The sequence below is a fragment of the Rhipicephalus sanguineus genome, chromosome 9 (assembly GCF_013339695.2).
Source record: "Rhipicephalus sanguineus isolate Rsan-2018 chromosome 9, BIME_Rsan_1.4, whole genome shotgun sequence".
Lineage (NCBI taxonomy): Eukaryota > Metazoa > Arthropoda > Arachnida > Ixodida > Ixodidae > Rhipicephalus > Rhipicephalus sanguineus.
This window is the reverse complement of record NC_051184.2, coordinates 93,130,667-93,147,580: the sequence shown is the minus strand read 5'-3', so window position 1 is coordinate 93,147,580 and position 16,914 is coordinate 93,130,667. Positions and strand designations below refer to the sequence as shown.

General features: G+C 46.2%; 1 protein-coding gene across 2 annotated transcripts in view; it reads left to right on the top strand.

Annotated features, from left to right (window-relative positions):
• The window catches only part of LOC119406023 (transcription elongation factor SPT5), an 81,768-nt gene that overhangs the window by 28,370 nt on the left and 36,484 nt on the right, over positions 1 to 16,914 (top strand). For both annotated transcript variants that reach the window (XM_049419284.1, XM_037672868.2), the window contains exons 8-13: positions 4,935 to 4,999; positions 6,329 to 6,434; positions 8,116 to 8,191; positions 8,902 to 9,053; positions 9,773 to 9,928; positions 16,546 to 16,643. In XM_049419284.1, coding sequence (XP_049275241.1) covers positions 4,935 to 4,999; positions 6,329 to 6,434; positions 8,116 to 8,191; positions 8,902 to 9,053; positions 9,773 to 9,928; positions 16,546 to 16,643 — 653 coding nt within the window. The remainder of the gene's footprint in view (positions 1 to 4,934; positions 5,000 to 6,328; positions 6,435 to 8,115; positions 8,192 to 8,901; positions 9,054 to 9,772; positions 9,929 to 16,545; positions 16,644 to 16,914) is intronic.

Sequence of the window (16,914 nt, the reverse complement as noted above, 5' to 3'; positions counted from 1 at the left end):
CTACGTTTTCCTTTAGCACGAAGAGAATGAAAAGCAGGGGGAAGAATGGGGGGGGGGGGGGGGGGTGTAGATGATGAAGCTTCTAGATGCACACAACCACAGTTATTAACACCATCTGCATTGGCCTGTTATCTTTAATGTTGAAGGCCATTGCTGTTGATGTGGAACTCACGATCATACATAGACTTGCGATTCCTCTGCAACCCACCTCCCCCTGCCCGTGAGTCGCACAAAGTGCCACCGACCGTACACTGCGTGCTTCAGGCACCGCGGGGCCTAAGCAGTGTGTTCATGCAAACGAAGCACCGGTTCAGAAGCCTGTTTTCTTTTTCTGCAAAACAAAACAAGAAAAAAAAAACGAAGCATGACACTCGCACTGTGAATTGGCCGTCGACTGATACACTTGCCGTAAGGTTAAGCCTAAATGTTTGTGTAGCCCACAGCCGGCAAGCAACGATGCCACTTGCGTGTATCAAAGGGCCCATTGCGTGTTTTCATTACCAAACCGACATAGTGCAGTGGCAAATCAGCGTGTGTGAAAACTGTGCCACGGGAATGCTGGTGAGCCATAAGTAGTGCTCTGTGTTTTCCGAGTACTATATTTTTTTGGAAATTCGGAGGGAGTTAATTTTTTGGAGGAAATTCGGCGTTTATCGGAGTTTCCCGTAAATCTCCCAATTCTACGAAATTCGGTGTTTAATATTGCATAAGTGGTTGCAATGCATTCTGATTAATTTTATTTCCCATGAAAATGCATTGCACTGATGCTGATATTCCTGTTTCTTGATCCTTTCATTTTTGCTCACTTCCTGTTCGTTTACCCTGTGGATAAGGCTGTTGCTGTGCACTGCTCTTAACTCGCCTAAGTACTTTATGGGTTGGCGGGGGGGGTCAGGATCTAGTCAAGCTGCTTCTGAGCTTTTTAACGCGGTAGCGTTAGAGAGCTCGTGTCGCAGAAATTCCGCTGTCGGCGTCGGCACCGTTGGTTGTGAGCGAAAAATCATCTGTGAGCGAAAAATCGAGAAAGTAGCAAATAAAATAAACGACAAAATCTTCGGTCCCAATGAGGATCGAACCCGGGCCATTCGCGTGGCAAGCAGGGGTCTTACCACAAAGCCACGATGTTGCTTGCAGCTGCTTTGGACAAAAACACTACAGAAATGTCATGTAGTGAAAGGAGAGTCGACGCATTTTGTTCGGCAGGTGTCACGACGAAAACGAGCCCATACGGTAGGCGCATTCGCGAGGCCATCAAACTACGTCGAAAAACGCCGGGATAGTGCAGCCATCGCCGCTAAATACACACACGAACTTTCAAACAGCTCTAAAAATGGACAACTATGTCCATCTAGAGGAAAACATGTCAAGCCAACGCAGCAAACACTAGATAATGTGCTGCCATCTGTGAGTAATTGTGAGAAATATGTCTCGACTTTTCATGGCATTCGAGAGGGCCGGCGCGTGGCGTATATCTTGGAGGCCATGCGACTCTTGCTTTAGATCGAAAGCCTGTAAAATTCGCGCGTGTGCGTGCGTGTGTGTGTGCAACAATACACATTAATAAGTATGCACTTAGTGGTTGAAGTGCGCACTAGGGGCCGGATTTCGCTATCGCGTTCAACTCTTAAAGGCGAAGCTTAAGGGTCCCCCAATTTTTCTCCCAGACTCCCTCATCATCTTGATGAAAAGTTAATGACCGATTATTATTATCATTGTCAATACTGCAAACTCTTAGATGGAATGATATCTGAACACGAAAACATGAGAACACACTAAGTGTATCTTAGATGTCTGGAAGGTTTGAATGCAAAAACACATATACATACAAGCACAAATACAAAACACCTACGTTTGTTCGTATTACAACCTGAAAGCTTGTTGTAAAACAGTTGAACCCGTTTATAACGAACTCGAAAGTGTCGCGAAAAATGGTCGTCATATCAGTAGTTCGTTGTATATGGACTCGCCCTTAAAAACGTGCGCTTTGCGGCCAAGCCGTTTTTTTTTTCTTTGCACTTTTATTAAAGTGCCAACAACCCCTTCGGTGACAAGCTAAGCCTTTTCGCGTCGTGAAGCGACGCCCGCTGCGTGCTCACGAGTGAATTAACCGCCTTTGCAATGAGCTGACACCATTTCACCGAAGCGCGGTACCGTGACGTGGAGCCGATCATCCCTGGCTAGTTGCGTGCAGCGCGTCGCCTACTCGGCTCGCGGAGTCACTGCCGGGCCGCTTGCTGTATGCTGTATGCGTGCATTTGTACATTCTTCGTGCCTGCTTCACTCCGGACCGTGCATGGGTGTGGCGACTAGCCTCTTCGTTCAACGCGGCGAAAACAAGCATTTTGCAAGCAACGCGCACTCGACGTCTCCGTGATGCTCTCGCGGCCCTGCACGACGATGCGCGGCGCACTTGAGTTGTCATGTAGTAAAACACACAGTATATGCTCGCTGTCAGTGCATCGACGTTTCTCGGTACCCGCGCCGCTCAACAACAGCGAGCTACTTTCGTTTCTACAAAGCGACGCACACTTTAAAGCGGTCTCGCACGACGCGGCGGCGGTGAACTTGCGAACGGCAGGCAGCATGGCGCGCTCGTACCGCCATCAATCCGCAGTGTACGGCGTACGCCACACGCGCAGCCGAGCAGATATCTACAGATGACTGTGATAAGGTTGTCGGCTATAAGTCATAATGGCATGTTCATCGACGGCCGCCACCTCGCCTTCGTTCTTTTCTTATGCTTATCCGCGAAGGCATCGCCGCAATCGCGCGGAAATCGTAATCACTAATCGACCGGTCTCTGCCGTTTACCGAAAAGACAAACGACCTTTTGCGGCACATGGTGGCGTCGACGAGTTTAGACGCAGTGAACCTTTTTGCGATGGAAAGTTATCGCGGTTATCACTTCTTGCATTTATGCCTTCTTGCGTTCCAAGGCATTGTTTGGTTCATCGCAGGCAGTCGTAGCTGCAGAGAACGGTGTCAGGATAGGTTACCGTGCGAAAGCTGACCGCAAGGCTTCATGCTGCCTACTATTTTTTTTCTTCCTCACTGCCATTCTGCCACTGAAGAAACGCCTGGAAAGTGAGCGACCTCGCTCGCAGCGTCCGAAATCTGCGTGCGGTGCTCGCCGATCTGGGATATCTTAGTCGCGAGCACCGTGGTTGGAGTTAACTGGAGCGGGGCACGCGCGAGCGCGCTCCCCTGTCACGCTTTAGAAGGAATGTTTTAACTTTTTTTCGCTTCGTATTCGCCATATTTTTACCGCGACCGTGTCTGAAGTGTTCGTTGTAAAAGTAGGAGGCTTTGAAAAATGTTCCCTATATGTGGACGCAACTTCAATGGTTAGCATAGGAAAATCGTAAGTGCACCGAAATGTGGTCGTTATAACCGATAGATCGTTATATGTGGGATCGTTATAAGTGGGTTTGACTGTAGATGCAAGTATACTTTATGAGGTTGCTGCTGCTGATGGAGGTGCGCTCCTTTCGATTCATGATTCTCAGCTTTGAAAATGCCTTTTGAACGTTGAAGATGCTCTTTTGAAATCGGAGTTTATTGGATAAATCCAAATTGTCAAAAATTTTACCGGCGAGTGTTTATTGGATTTTTCCGGATTTATCCGAAAACACGGAGCCCTAGCCATAAGCCAGGAATAAAGCGCCGAGGTGCCCGTTAATGTTGTTTGAACTGGTTTGAACATACACTGTCACCTTCTGTATCTCGACTTGCAGAATTGCCGAATTGATTCCAGCGCACAAGCATGAATTACCAGCACTTTGCATGCTCTGTCACCGCAGGTCTGCAAATCACTCAAGTTTCATGGCACGCCCTAGATGATGAGTCTTTAGTAGACTCGTGCAAATATTAGAGCAGTTCGAATATTCAAACGAATATTACAGTATTTGAATTTTTTTCAAAACAATTTAAATTATTCTCAATTTTGAAGTATTTGAAATGAACGAATAGACATATAAACCGCCTGTAACTCCCTGTAAAGGTGGTTTCACTGCTGTGGAGGGGTGCTCTACCGTGAAGACACCTATCCAGGGGAAATCCGCACTACTGCGAAGCCCCACTTCAAGGTTAAATGAACAAATTACCAGTACATCGATTCATCATTTTTTAAGTTTAAAACTCATTATACCGGCTTATATGCTCCGAGTACAGTCAATTTTAAAACGTAACGTATTTGACAGGTTATCACTTACATCCTACCAAAAGTCAAATCCTGCTACTGTTCAAAGTTGCTTCCACTTCCCTGTGAACCAAAAAGAAGAACATTTGCACATGCCTTGCTTCAATTTTAAAAAATATTGTGCAGGTTAGTTGGGTCATGACAAGTATGCTCATTTTTCTTTATAATATTCGAATTCAATTTGAAATTATTCGACCGAATCACTAGTCGCTTCAAATTCACTTCAAACCTAAAATTTACTATTTGCACAAGCCTAGTCTTTAGTGCTGATACCACGTGGGTCTCCTGCTACCCGCAAACTCCTGATGTGCAGATGCGGCATGCGATGGCTTTGTTAAATGCGCAATTCAATGCCAATTTTCTTGTCTAAGTAAATTAATTAGGTGCTAACGGGGGTAAAATGAGAGCAGGTCGCATTTTTTCTGACCGCTCATGGAACCCTAAAATGCCCTTCACGTAACCTCTGGGTTCTGCGGAACCCAGTTTGAGAACTTATGCTTCTATGTTTATGCAAGTGGTCAATTCCATGATAAAGTGCTCTCTGGTGCTGCAATGTGGAAAAGCAGGCTATGAATCTATCCTACTCGTATTCTACTCTATATGTAGAGTTAGTAAAAATCCGGCAGAGCTACTTTCGAGTGCTTCACGCATCATTGTATGCACCGTGAGGCTTTTTAAGCTTTGATCTTTGCAAGGTGGTCTCGTGAATGAAAGTGCTCTTTGTGTCTCCTTCCAGGAGCCTGAAAAGCGCAAGAAGTCCAAGCGGCCTGCAGCCAAACTGTTCGACGTCGATGCCATCAGGTGAGGCGGGCTGTTCTTAGCCGTACTGCTTTTGTGCGCAAGACTGATAACCCTCGCTGCTGTGACTTGTGTTTTCATTTTAAGTGCTATCAAAATTGATGGACTGCTGAGAATGTTGCTCCTGATGTAAACTGGGAGTTCTCAAACCATGCTCTTACTCACTAAACTTTTTCACAGCCGGACTCACTCGGACTCAAACTCATCAACAAATTACTCAGCCGTACTCACTCAGTCTCAGACTCACGGCTTCACTTGAGTCTGAGTGAGCCTGAGTGAATTGACTCATGAGTCCCTTGGCGTAAAATTGGCTTTTTCTATCATGGTGTTAATCCTCTTTAACTCCAATATCTGACATAATCGGTGCTCTACGATGCACCTTTTTATCTTGTACCTTCAGATACGAGTTATCATGTATCATCATTAACATATATCAACCTAGTAAGCAGATTTTTATGAAATACACGACTCACACGAGATATTTTTATCAAGAACTTCCCATGAAAGAGGTTGTGTGGGAGGTCATGGCACCCCTTCCCCTAACTCACGCCTCTAGTCAATAATTTTGAGGTGGCATATGAATGCTAGTGTGCTAAGATATGTGTGAATAGACTTGAGTATAAACGTAAGCTGATATAATGCTGATAGTAATGCTGAAGAGTAGATAGGACCATAAGTCGGCAACAAAAGGTGGAGCTAACTCGGACTCGCTCAAGAAATATAGTGTGTGCTTAGGACTCACTCGGTCTCGGGCTCACTATTTTCCTCAACTGGACTCATTTGGACTCAGACTCACTAAAATTTTCTACAGCCGGATTCACACAGAGTCAAACTCACCAAAATATTATTCACCCGGACTCACTTGGACTCACGGGCCTGATCTTAGTCTGAGTGAGCTTGAGTGAGTCGACTCATGAGTGAGTTTGCCAACCTATGGGTGCTGGACTGTGACGCTTAACAAAAAAAATGCCGTACCTGTCCATGTATTAGCAAAAGTTCCTCACCAGGAGCGAGAGATTATAGATAAGATAACATGCCAAACCATTAATGGCGGAGACTATTTGCAGATGCGGCACAGTGCAATTTGGATAAAGCAGCTCTAAAAGTGCTAGTATCCCCCCCACCCCACCCCCCACCCTCTTAACCATTCTCTGTGTACACCTGCATTGGTGGAAAGATATGGGAAGCATTCCACGGTGCCCTGTGCAATCATTTGTGTTTCCAGAAGGCCAAAAAGTTTGGAAATTCCTGCGATAAACACTTATGCAACCATCGACACCTTGTGTATATCTAGCGCCTCAATGATCATTGTATACGGTCTTCTGCTTGCAGGGCGGTGGGTGGAGAAGTGACCACTGATGGTGACTTCCTCATATTTGAGGGCAACCGCTACAGCCGCAAGGGTTTCCTCTACAAGGCATTCGCAACATCTGCCATTGTAAGTGACTGCACGTCTCCTCCTCCTTTGCAGGGCTGGTGATGGCTAAGACCAAAGTATCCGTATTATTTCTCCCATCTCTATTGAAATGTTTGGTATGCACTCCAGTGATTCCATATGTTGTCCGTATGGTTATGAAAAGTTAACGGAATATCTTTGGAATCTGCGTGTACTCCGTAAAATTGTGCGGAAATCATACGGACTTAATTGGAGTGGCATGCAGAACATTTGAATGTGTTGTTTAATACATTGGCTGTGTTAGTGGTCAAACGGCAACGGTAAACTTTTTAGTGATAGCAATAATTAATTTCGTGTTTACGTACTTCTTCCTCTCATCGCACAATGAATCATTGTAACAACTGCTACGAAGCCTGGTGTAGTTGTATTCATGTAGCTGCTCTTTCAGCAGTACATAATGGCATACCTGCCAAGTCTCCCGGGTTACCCGGGAGACTCCCGGATTTTGAACGTTTCTCCCGGTTGTACGGGTCATAGGAAAATCTCCCGGAAATCCAGTTTTGCCCCGCGCGTCCAGTGCATTGCGCGCCCTGTGCGTCACGGTGACGCGAGGTGGGGCGTTTCGCGTACAGATGCGCTACACGCAATTTAACATTTGATCCTAACTGTGTTATAGGTTATATCAGCCGTTAATATTTTGTAGATGATGCGTTTGTGTACACACAAATCTATCCCACAAGTTATCTCGCCTTCAAAACTTTGTGTCACTGCTGCTTTAAGTGGAGAGCCCAGCACTTAAAAAGGTAGCCGTTACCGATGTCTGTCGAGATAGCGTGTTCACCAGCGCTTGCGACCGTCCCCGTCTCAACGGTGCCCCTTATGGTCCCTTGCCCGACGAAATAACTGGCAAGCAAGCGACAACAGGCCTCGCACGCGGAGCGATGTTATCGCATGTGCCCTTCGCGCGTCGGTGACGGCCGGGTCGTTTCATCTCTGCTTCAACCGTGTTCGTCCCTAGCGCTAGCGCGCATTTGCTCACACGAGAAACAGACGATGCGTAAGCGATGTTATCGTTTTGGACTCTACAGATCTGCGGCGACCGCAAAATCCCGCTCACAGTGTCCATATAATTGCTATCGCAGTGGTGGATGGTACAACTGGTACAGTGTCTGATGCATCAGGAAAGTAGTGGTTGCTCAGTCTTTTGCAACCAGTTTACTCTGAACAGAAACTGTTGAACTTTGGTACCGCCATATTTCCTTGCATATAACCCAACCCCAACCCACCAGTACAAATCGTGGAAAAACTAAAATTAACCTCCCCCCCCCCCATCCCACCAAAAAATACATATCGCAAATTGTCATGTAGCCCCCCCCCTCCCTTGCATCACTGTGAGAGTGCCATAAAGCCAACTTGCGCACTGCAATTTACATATGTAACCCATGCCCCGATTTGAGTTCCTGATTTTTTGTATTTTTCAGGGGGGTCATATGTGAGAAAATACACTACGTGTTGGATACTCATTTCGTTATGGTTGTTGGGAGGTGCTGATGTTGGCATGTGCATGTTAGATTGCGTGCAGACAATGCGTTTCTCGCTTTCGCATATTTGGAAGGTCTTCGTTGCACTCATTCCAAGTTGAGTGGCTCTGGCTGCTGATGTTTGTCGCTGTGTGTTGTGTTGGCATTTCAGTGCTCCCCATACCCCTGCTCTGTCGTTCTAGATTGCCGACGGTGTGAAGCCCACGCTGTCTGAACTGGAAAAGTTTGAAGAACAGCCCGAGGGCCTGGAATTGGAGTGTATCCTTTCTTTTTGGGTTCCTACGAGCCGTCATACTCCTGTTCAAGTTCTCACAGTGAAATGTTGCGGCACGTGGAAAGTGTTGGTTTCAGAAACTGTAAAAATAGAAAGGCCTCCATGAAAAATTTACGCTTTAAATACTGTTGGATGCACACAAAACGCTGTAAAAAGTAGATGTTTCGGTACTGAAGAAAACATTGCTGTGGTCTCCGAGCAAAAGTTATGCAGAACCAAGGATTTTGAGAGCCACTATGGCACCTGAATTTTAACCTCCAAGATAAGACAACAGCTGTGGTGTGCTGATTTGGGGTCATGTTCTTGCAGCTGTGTTACAGAAATTGATCATCAGTTGTCCCAGCAAAGGTTCTGCTGAACTTTTGCATTCGTGAGCAGTACAGACTGTGGTCATTCCATTTGGGAACTATAGACATTGCGCAGAAAAGGCTTAGGGCAAACATGTGCAGGGTGATTGTCACATATCTTTATTTCTTCCAGAAGCTCTTGTACAGCTTATAGTGTAGTTAGCCGCGTGAAGTACACATCTTTGAACAATGCAGCTCAGAGATTAGCATAGCCTGCATTATTCTAAAAAAATCTTTTGCACCTTGCATTAGAGGATGTGGTGTATGTGCGCTAAACTAAACAGAGTTGGTCCTGCACTTTGGCGTGTGGTCCCTGACTTTGATGGAATGACTGTGACCACTGCCAGTGGGTGAAACCCGCAAGGAGGAACAAGGCCATTCGTTTGCACCTGGTGACAACGTGGAGGTCGCCGAGGGTGAGTTGGTTCACCTGCAGGGCAAGATCATCAGTATCGATGGCAACAAGATCACCATGCTGCCCAAACACGAGGATCTCACGGTGAGTGCGGCACCTCCTCACGGTTTTGGCTGAGGATAACAGTTGCCAGGCTTACCATATATAGTTTTTGACAGTCACCTTGGCAGTCATTGAAGTTTATTTATTTATTTGTTTGTTTATTTATTGATTTATATATTTATTTATTTACTTAATTATTTGAATGTACCATACAGTCTCCCCCGCCATGAGACATTGAGTAAAGATGGCTGGCACACTAGACGTTACACAAAAAAAATATGTGGGAGCATCACATAGACTTTCATTGGAATTAAAGTTCTATGATATATATATATTCATGCCACTGCTTCTATGAGTAGCCCTGAAATTTAATTGATGTTTTACTATTGGAGTTCACAAGGGTAGATGTTTGACCTTGTTGGTAATGCGTAGTAATAAATAATTAGAGCAGTAGCAACACAAGGACAAAGAAGAAGAGACGCAAAACGTGCACTAACTTTCGACAAAATCAGATGTAGTGCTTTTGTTGAAAGCTAGCACTTGGGTTGTGTCCCTTTTTCTTCGCCCTTGTGTGTCTTCTGCACTGATTACTATTTATTAAAATTTAGATTGGACACATTAGTATACCATGGCTGAGGTTCCAAAAATTTGTCTGTATTTCCTGTGTTACGTAGTCCAGCAAATAAAAATTCAATTAGAATCAATCCAGTTTCGTTGGTTCTTCGACAGTGGCTTATTTCGGTGTGCCTTGGTTTCTACAGGACCCCCTCGACTTCCAAGCGCACGAGCTGAAGAAGTACTTCAAGATGGGAGACCACGTGAAGGTCATAGCCGGGCGTTTCGAGGGTGACACCGGCCTGATCGTCAGAGTTGAAGACAACATGGTGGTCCTCTTCTCTGACCTCACCATGCACGAGGTAAGTTGGTCTAAAGGGAGGAATCTCCTGCAAAAAAGTTGCGGTTTCACCCAAAAGGTAAAGCATTGATAGCAACAGTGAAATTATTAGACGGTTACTTGAAGTAAGGTTCATAGTTTTATGGGCAGTATAAGTTGCAGTGAACATATGTTTAATGGATAAAAGCTGTCACCCACACATTTTTAGTACAAAACGACGAATATCGCTCTTCTGTTTTCTTGCTTCCTGGTTAGCTCGGATGACAGAACAATCGCTTTAGACAGGCATTGGTTCCCAGGTTTGAATCCCAGACAAGGACAAACATTTTGTCAGCCGAGAAGCCTGCTTTCTGAAAAATTCGTCTACACTTTCTTTGTAGCTCCGTACTACGAACGGATGGACTACATTTTTATTCTAAAGACGTGCAAATATTTGAACTTTCGAATATTTCTTTTCAATAATGTTTGCAATTCGATTCGATTCTCACTGGATTTTTACTATTCGAAGAATTCGAACTTCCAGTAAGTAAGTATAACAGTTTCATTTGCTTAAAATCGTATCGCATCACTTCTAAATGATCTGCGTAAACCCAGCTCTCCTCGTGAACTTTGACCTCTTGAAAGGTTAACGGCAGTGACCACACCCTGACACTATTTTAGACAAGGTAGCTCGATCACTGCGCACAGACTAGAAAGAGTGCAGCGTAAAAATGCAGAGAGCAGCATCTGCTTATACCGTACTTAATTTGCAACCAGTTTTTGAGAGTTCTAAATTAAAATGTATCTGTGTGCAATAAAACTATGGCATGCCGTTTTGTTCATGATCAGAAGAAAAAAAAAAGGGCAAGCACAATGCATCCTCACAGAAAGTGATGCAGTTCATAAGTGTAGAGGCCTGGGCTAGTTGGTTAGTATTCACACTTGCAGGTTTTGCAGCGCGCGAACATAGGAAAAAAGGACAGAGTAGACAGAAAGAGCGCTCTTTCAGCGCTCTTTCTGTCTACTTTGTCCTTTTTTCCTATGTTCGCGCGCTGCAAAACCCTGATGCAGTTCTGCTGGCTTTAAAGTCACTTCTGGATACGCCTCGATCGCGTGCCGTCTCAAGGGCCGTTACCTTGACAATCTCTGTCTACACGGAGCTGCTTGAGAACGCCTGCAAACAAAAAGATCGAAGAACACTCCAGAAAGCTGAGTGCGCAGCAATGGGACGAGGTTTGTAATGAGGCGGACGGTAAGATGAGAAGGGGAAGCAAGTGGAGCCTTCTCAAGAACCTATTCACCGACAGCAACAAACCGACCCAGAGCAATGCGCGGATAATGATCGAAAGGCTCGTCCATCTGCACACGAATCAAGGCACAAGTCCCCGGGATTTTGCTGACACCCTGGCAGATATATACCTGCCGGTAGAGAGTAAATCTCTCCCCTGGGACGACGTGACACGCGAGTACAAGGGGACACCTCAGCCCTCGCTGGATCGTCCTTTCGAGGTATCGGAGATTGTGCATGCCCTTCACGGCCTAAACGGCCGCTCGGCCCTCGATCCAGATGGACTCACAAACAAACTGCTCAGAAATCTAGATGACAAAAGCCATACACATCATTACGAGCAAAATCAACGCTGCATGGACTGAAGGCCGGGTACCGGATGACTGGCGAACTGCTAATGTAATCCTTATTCCCAAACCCGGAAAACCGCTCCATGCAGAGAATTTGAGACCTATCTCCCTTACTTCGTGCCTCGGGAAGGTCGCCGAACATGCTATTCACAACAGAATTGCTGAGCACATTGAAGAAAACAGCCTATTCCGCCACAATCTCATAGGCTTCCGAAAATCGCTCTCAACGCAAGACGCAATGCTCCTCATCAGGAGCGCCGTCATTGACAATAAATCCAGAGACGTAAAAGGCATCCTGGCGCTCGACCTAACCAAGGCCTTCGACACGGTCAGGCACGAACACATCCTCAACGAAATCTCCACTTTAGATCTCGGAGTAAATTTCCACAACTATGTACGATCGTTTTTGGCTGACCGAACGGCCACCATAAACATTGGACAAATCAGAAGCCGAAAGCACAAGCTAGGCAACATCGGCACCCTGCAAGGGTCAGTGCTTTCGCCGCTTCTTTTCAACATCGCTATGCACGATCTGTCCAACCAACTCTCAAGAGTCTAGGGGGTAGGACACGCGATTTACGCGGACGACATTACCATTTGGTCTGCCAGCGGCCCACTAGGCGCTCTGGAGCAGAACCTGCAGCAAGCGCTGGACACCACAGAAGCTTTTCTGAAAAATACGGGACTGAAGCTGTCTCCCAGCAAATCAGAGCTCCTGTGCAAACGCGGCCCCAGGAAGGGACAGCCCCTTAGCTACCTCCCCGTTCACCTAAGTACCAGGGACGGAGGCAGTATCCCCAGGTGTAACACAATCAAGGTCCTGGGTATGGTCATTGGTGCTTACAGCGGTGACAACGTGGAGGCACTCAAACGCATAGAAAAGAGTGTCCTCAACTTCACCAGGGTTATATCACGGGTCGCCAACAGAAGGGACGGCCTGAAAGAAGACAACCTCATGAAAGCATTTCACGCCTTTCTCATCAGCCAAGCAACGTACGCCGCCCCTTTCCTCAACTGGAAGAAGACGGAGCTCAATAAAATCGATACACTAATTAGAACAGGATTGAAAAGGGTCCTGAGCCTCCCTCGAAATACTAGTACGGAACGACTCCTCCAATTGGGCCTGCACAATACAGCTTCGAACTGTTTGAGGCACAGCGGCACGCCCAAATTAGTCGGCTCTCGCTCTCAAGGGCGGGCAACGAGATCTTGTTAGAAGCCGGCATTCAGCCCCTCTTCATGCTGCCAGAGAAGTCACAACTTTGCAAAAACGCCATGCAAGCGATAACAGTTGATCCGATTCCCAGAATCATACACCCGACCCACAACGAAGGACGGAGAAAAGCGAGAGCCAAGGCCATACTCGCCAAGATCATGCGCAACGAAACGCAAGTCCTCTTTGTTGACGCCGCAAGATATTGGAATCGAGGCGCTTACGCCGTCTCCGTGGTGGACGCCCATGGCTCGCTCGTCAACGCAGCCACGGTAGTTACCAACTTCACCCACGAAGCAGAAGAAATGGCCATTGCGGTGGCCCTTCAAAGCTGCACGGGAGCCTCTATCATTTACTCGGACTCCAGAACAGCCATAAGAACTTTTTCGGCTGCCCTCGTCTCTTCGAAGGCTGCTACAGTTGTCAACAAGCTCTTCTACCAAGAAAGGGGCGAAGATAATTTCCCGTCCTCACACATTACATGGTTCCCGGCTCACATGGGAAACATTTCCGGATCTTCTTCCTGCAACCCAAACGAGCGGGCACACCAACTGGCGCGAGAGCTCACTTTCCGCGCCTGCGGTCCACCCCCTCGCTTCAATGCAGCCTGCAGGAACCTCGATAACAAAGACCCGCTCGTGTCATACCACGAACTCACCTCTCATCATAGGTTAGGACGTCGAACTTTTCCTCCTCCTCACACAAAGCTCAACAGAGCACAAGCAATCACTTACAGACAGTTGCAGACTCGAACATACATAACACCGACGACACTAAGCAGGATCAATCCTGACTTTCCTGCTGTATGCTGGCACTGTGGCCACGAATACAACAGTTTCGAGCACATGCTCTGGCTGTGCCCTGCCAACGCGGGTACAGATTTTTCTGACCAGTCGTCATGGGACTCAGCGCTTCAAAGCACAGAGCTCAGCTCAAGGCTGTCCAGAGGGCCGTCGCCGAAGGACTCTTTCTACCGGCCCCGACCTGGGTGGAGCCGCCGGATTGATTGGCGGGGCCTTCGGCACCGCTTTCTTTCACCTCAGGACCTGAAATAAAGTTCGTACTCACTCACTCACTGCAAGCTTGTCATCGTGATCCGGATATTTTCTTCTTTTCGGCCCATAGAAACTTTTCCTGGTCAACATGCAGCTGAAAATTTCCTTCCTTTGTTTGCACCACTCACGGACACAGGTTTTGGGCACGCAGAATGGACGCGACGTAGCTGTCCTCAGCGTGCGGAGTAACTTTCCTTTGATATGAGCTTTCATAATGAAAAGGGCGTGTCACTGTTTACACTGCGCTGGGAACAAATTTGAAGCGGATGGACTGTAATCGAACACGAAATGAGCCTGTGTGGACTAACTCTAAGATGCGTTCCATCGCCATTTTGATGTCTCTACGTCTGCCACTGGCGGTCGGCTGTTGCTAATGCCATGATTATGGTTTTGGTACCGTACTTGATTGACTCGTTTTGCGAAACATGCTTTCCGAATAATGTCTTAGCGCTGCGAAATCAGCCTGCGATATAAAATTCATTAGTATCACCCGGAAAACGGTGAAATGTCAAGTTATCCAGGCTCGTGGCAATACTGCACATTACGTCACCCCCGTCACTACGCTACAGCTAGCAGCTAAGTTTTGTTTTCACGCAGTGGACAGCATGCTGCTGCCAGGTCTACGTGTTACCATGCATAAGGAATTTTTTTTTTGTTTAGCCATGTTTCGCACTACATTTTACCGGGAAAGTGTTGGCCAGGTTTGCGAAAGCGTGTACTCATCCGGCGTTTGCAAAAGCTGTGTGCGGAAAACACGTGACCCCTCCCACTAGAAAACACGCCTGCACCAACAACTGCTGTAGAAACCACTTGCAGCCGCAGAGTGGGAGAGGGAAATCCGCGCAGCAGATGAACTCCCAACTTGAAGGGAGCGTGTCCTTGGGCCTCCAGACAAATTGAAGGAGGGGGAAGGGGTTGAGGGAAAAGTGTAGTTTCCTTTCACGTGTAAAGTTTTATTGACACCACTTTGGTTGTACCAAATCATGTGCATAAACACAATTCAGCCTCTACATTGTCTCATTCTTTATCAGACAACTAGGGAACACCACTTAGCAGCACCCCTCCAATGCTTCACCAACCTAGCCAAAAGAAACTCTTTCATGTTCCTGTTTCATAAGAATATGCTTAGGGATCCTCTGGAACCTTTCTTCTGTTGTTTCACTTCTAAGTATTCGAAAAATATTTTAAAAACTATTTGATTCGATTCACACTCAAAATTTTGCTGTTCGCACAGCTTTACTTTTTTCTTTTCATGAACCTCAGTTTCTTTAGAGTTTTCATAAAACTCATTTTTGCCCTGAACATTTCTTTGATAGCTACAGTAGAACACCTTGATATATTTCCTACTGTGTTGTGAGAAAATAGCGCATTGTCTCGGGAAAAGGTATGTTGTCTCATAATGCCTGTGACAGTCCTGCAGACGATGTAAGGACCTAGCCTTGCATAAAACAACATTTGAAACTGAATAGAAAGTGAACATACTAGTAATGCAGTGTAGCTTCTGTTGATTTGGGTGTACTATTAAAGAAAAATTAATCTGGAGTCCACCCTATGGCACACTCCTTCATCATAATGACATTGTGTGCCATGGCAGGGACTACACCATATAGGGTACTAAGGAGGTAGTGCAGTAAAAGCTTGCTCATTCGACCCCCGTTAATTCGGAAAATCGAATCCTTCGGACGTGTTCTCAGGTCCGGGCAAGCATATGTATTGTTTAATCACATCAAACTCATTCATTCGGTCATATTTGGCCACAATTCGGTTAATTCATACGACCCTTGGAGCACACCAAGCATGAAGCATAGCAAATGTGCAACACAAAGGAGCAAAAACAGCATTTGCAAACAACTGAAACGGCCGCGGGCCTCCAGAAAGGCGTAGTCGTCATCGACAACCTTACTACGATCGCGTTGTTGGCGACCAAGGCTTCAGCGGCTGCGGTAAAGTTGTTTTGTTTTCGATTTTACTCGGCACACGCAAATTGTGTGAGCACTATCTATGATCGCGTCGATAGCGACTGGGGTCAAATCTGCGACAAGCAGTAGTTTCGTTTTCACTGCGTGCGTTAAGAACTGATCGTGTCTTTAGCAACCATGGTTTTGTCCACAGCGGATGTGTCGATCAGTAGCCTCGTTTTGATTTCGGGCAGTGCACATGCAATGCTGCAAAACTCAAACCTGGTGGAAGCTGTTGAAGAAGAAGAGCTTCATCCACGGCCCGCATGCTGGCATAAAACTCGCTCGCTGCATTTCGATGGACGAACGACCGGCAATTTTTCTGGCAAAAAAATTATTGTCACGTGTGCAAGGGGGTGATGGTATGTACATAATAAGGGCTGGGTTCAGAGCACGTTTCAACATTAGACACAGAGATCTTGGGCCACAGTCACATTGTGAATGATGTTGCGAATGACGAAAATTGCGGCTTTTACGCTGCTGTTATGCAGAATAAGTATTCGATTTATTTATTCATCAAGAAAATGAAAATGTATTGGTGTAATAGGCACATCTTTTATTGTTTTCTTGATACCTTCGATAATTCGGCATTTAGTTAATTCGGACATTTTTTTCGGTCCCATGAAATCCGAATTAACGATCTTTTACTGTGCACCATAGGGAAGGGTATGTACATCATGGGGCATGTAATGCCCCAGAATTATCTTTTTTTTTTTCCATATACCCTATGTTTCAGCACCAATTTTCTTGTGCCTCTGTTTCACGGTGTTGTGTGTGTGTCTGTGTGTCATTGCAGCTGAAAGTACTGCCCCGAGATTTGCAGTTATGTGCGGACATGGCCACCGGTGTGGACTCCCTGGGACAGTTTCAGTGGGGAGACCTGGTGCAGTTGGAGTGAGTGGTTGTCCCTCTCTTTTGCCTTGACATGGCTTAATGAAAGTCCACCTCGGTCGCTATAATATATCCTTCGCTGGCGACATGTACAATTGTACAGATCAACTGCAGAGGTTTGTCATGCTCCGCATGTTACTGCAGCCAGCCTGAAACAGGATTTGCACATTTGTAATTGTTTTCTGAGTGAGCAAGTAGCACCATTTAACTTCATTGTGCTGTGTATTGCTGTAGACGATCACTTTGCGGAAGACATTACCATGCTCGACGAGTT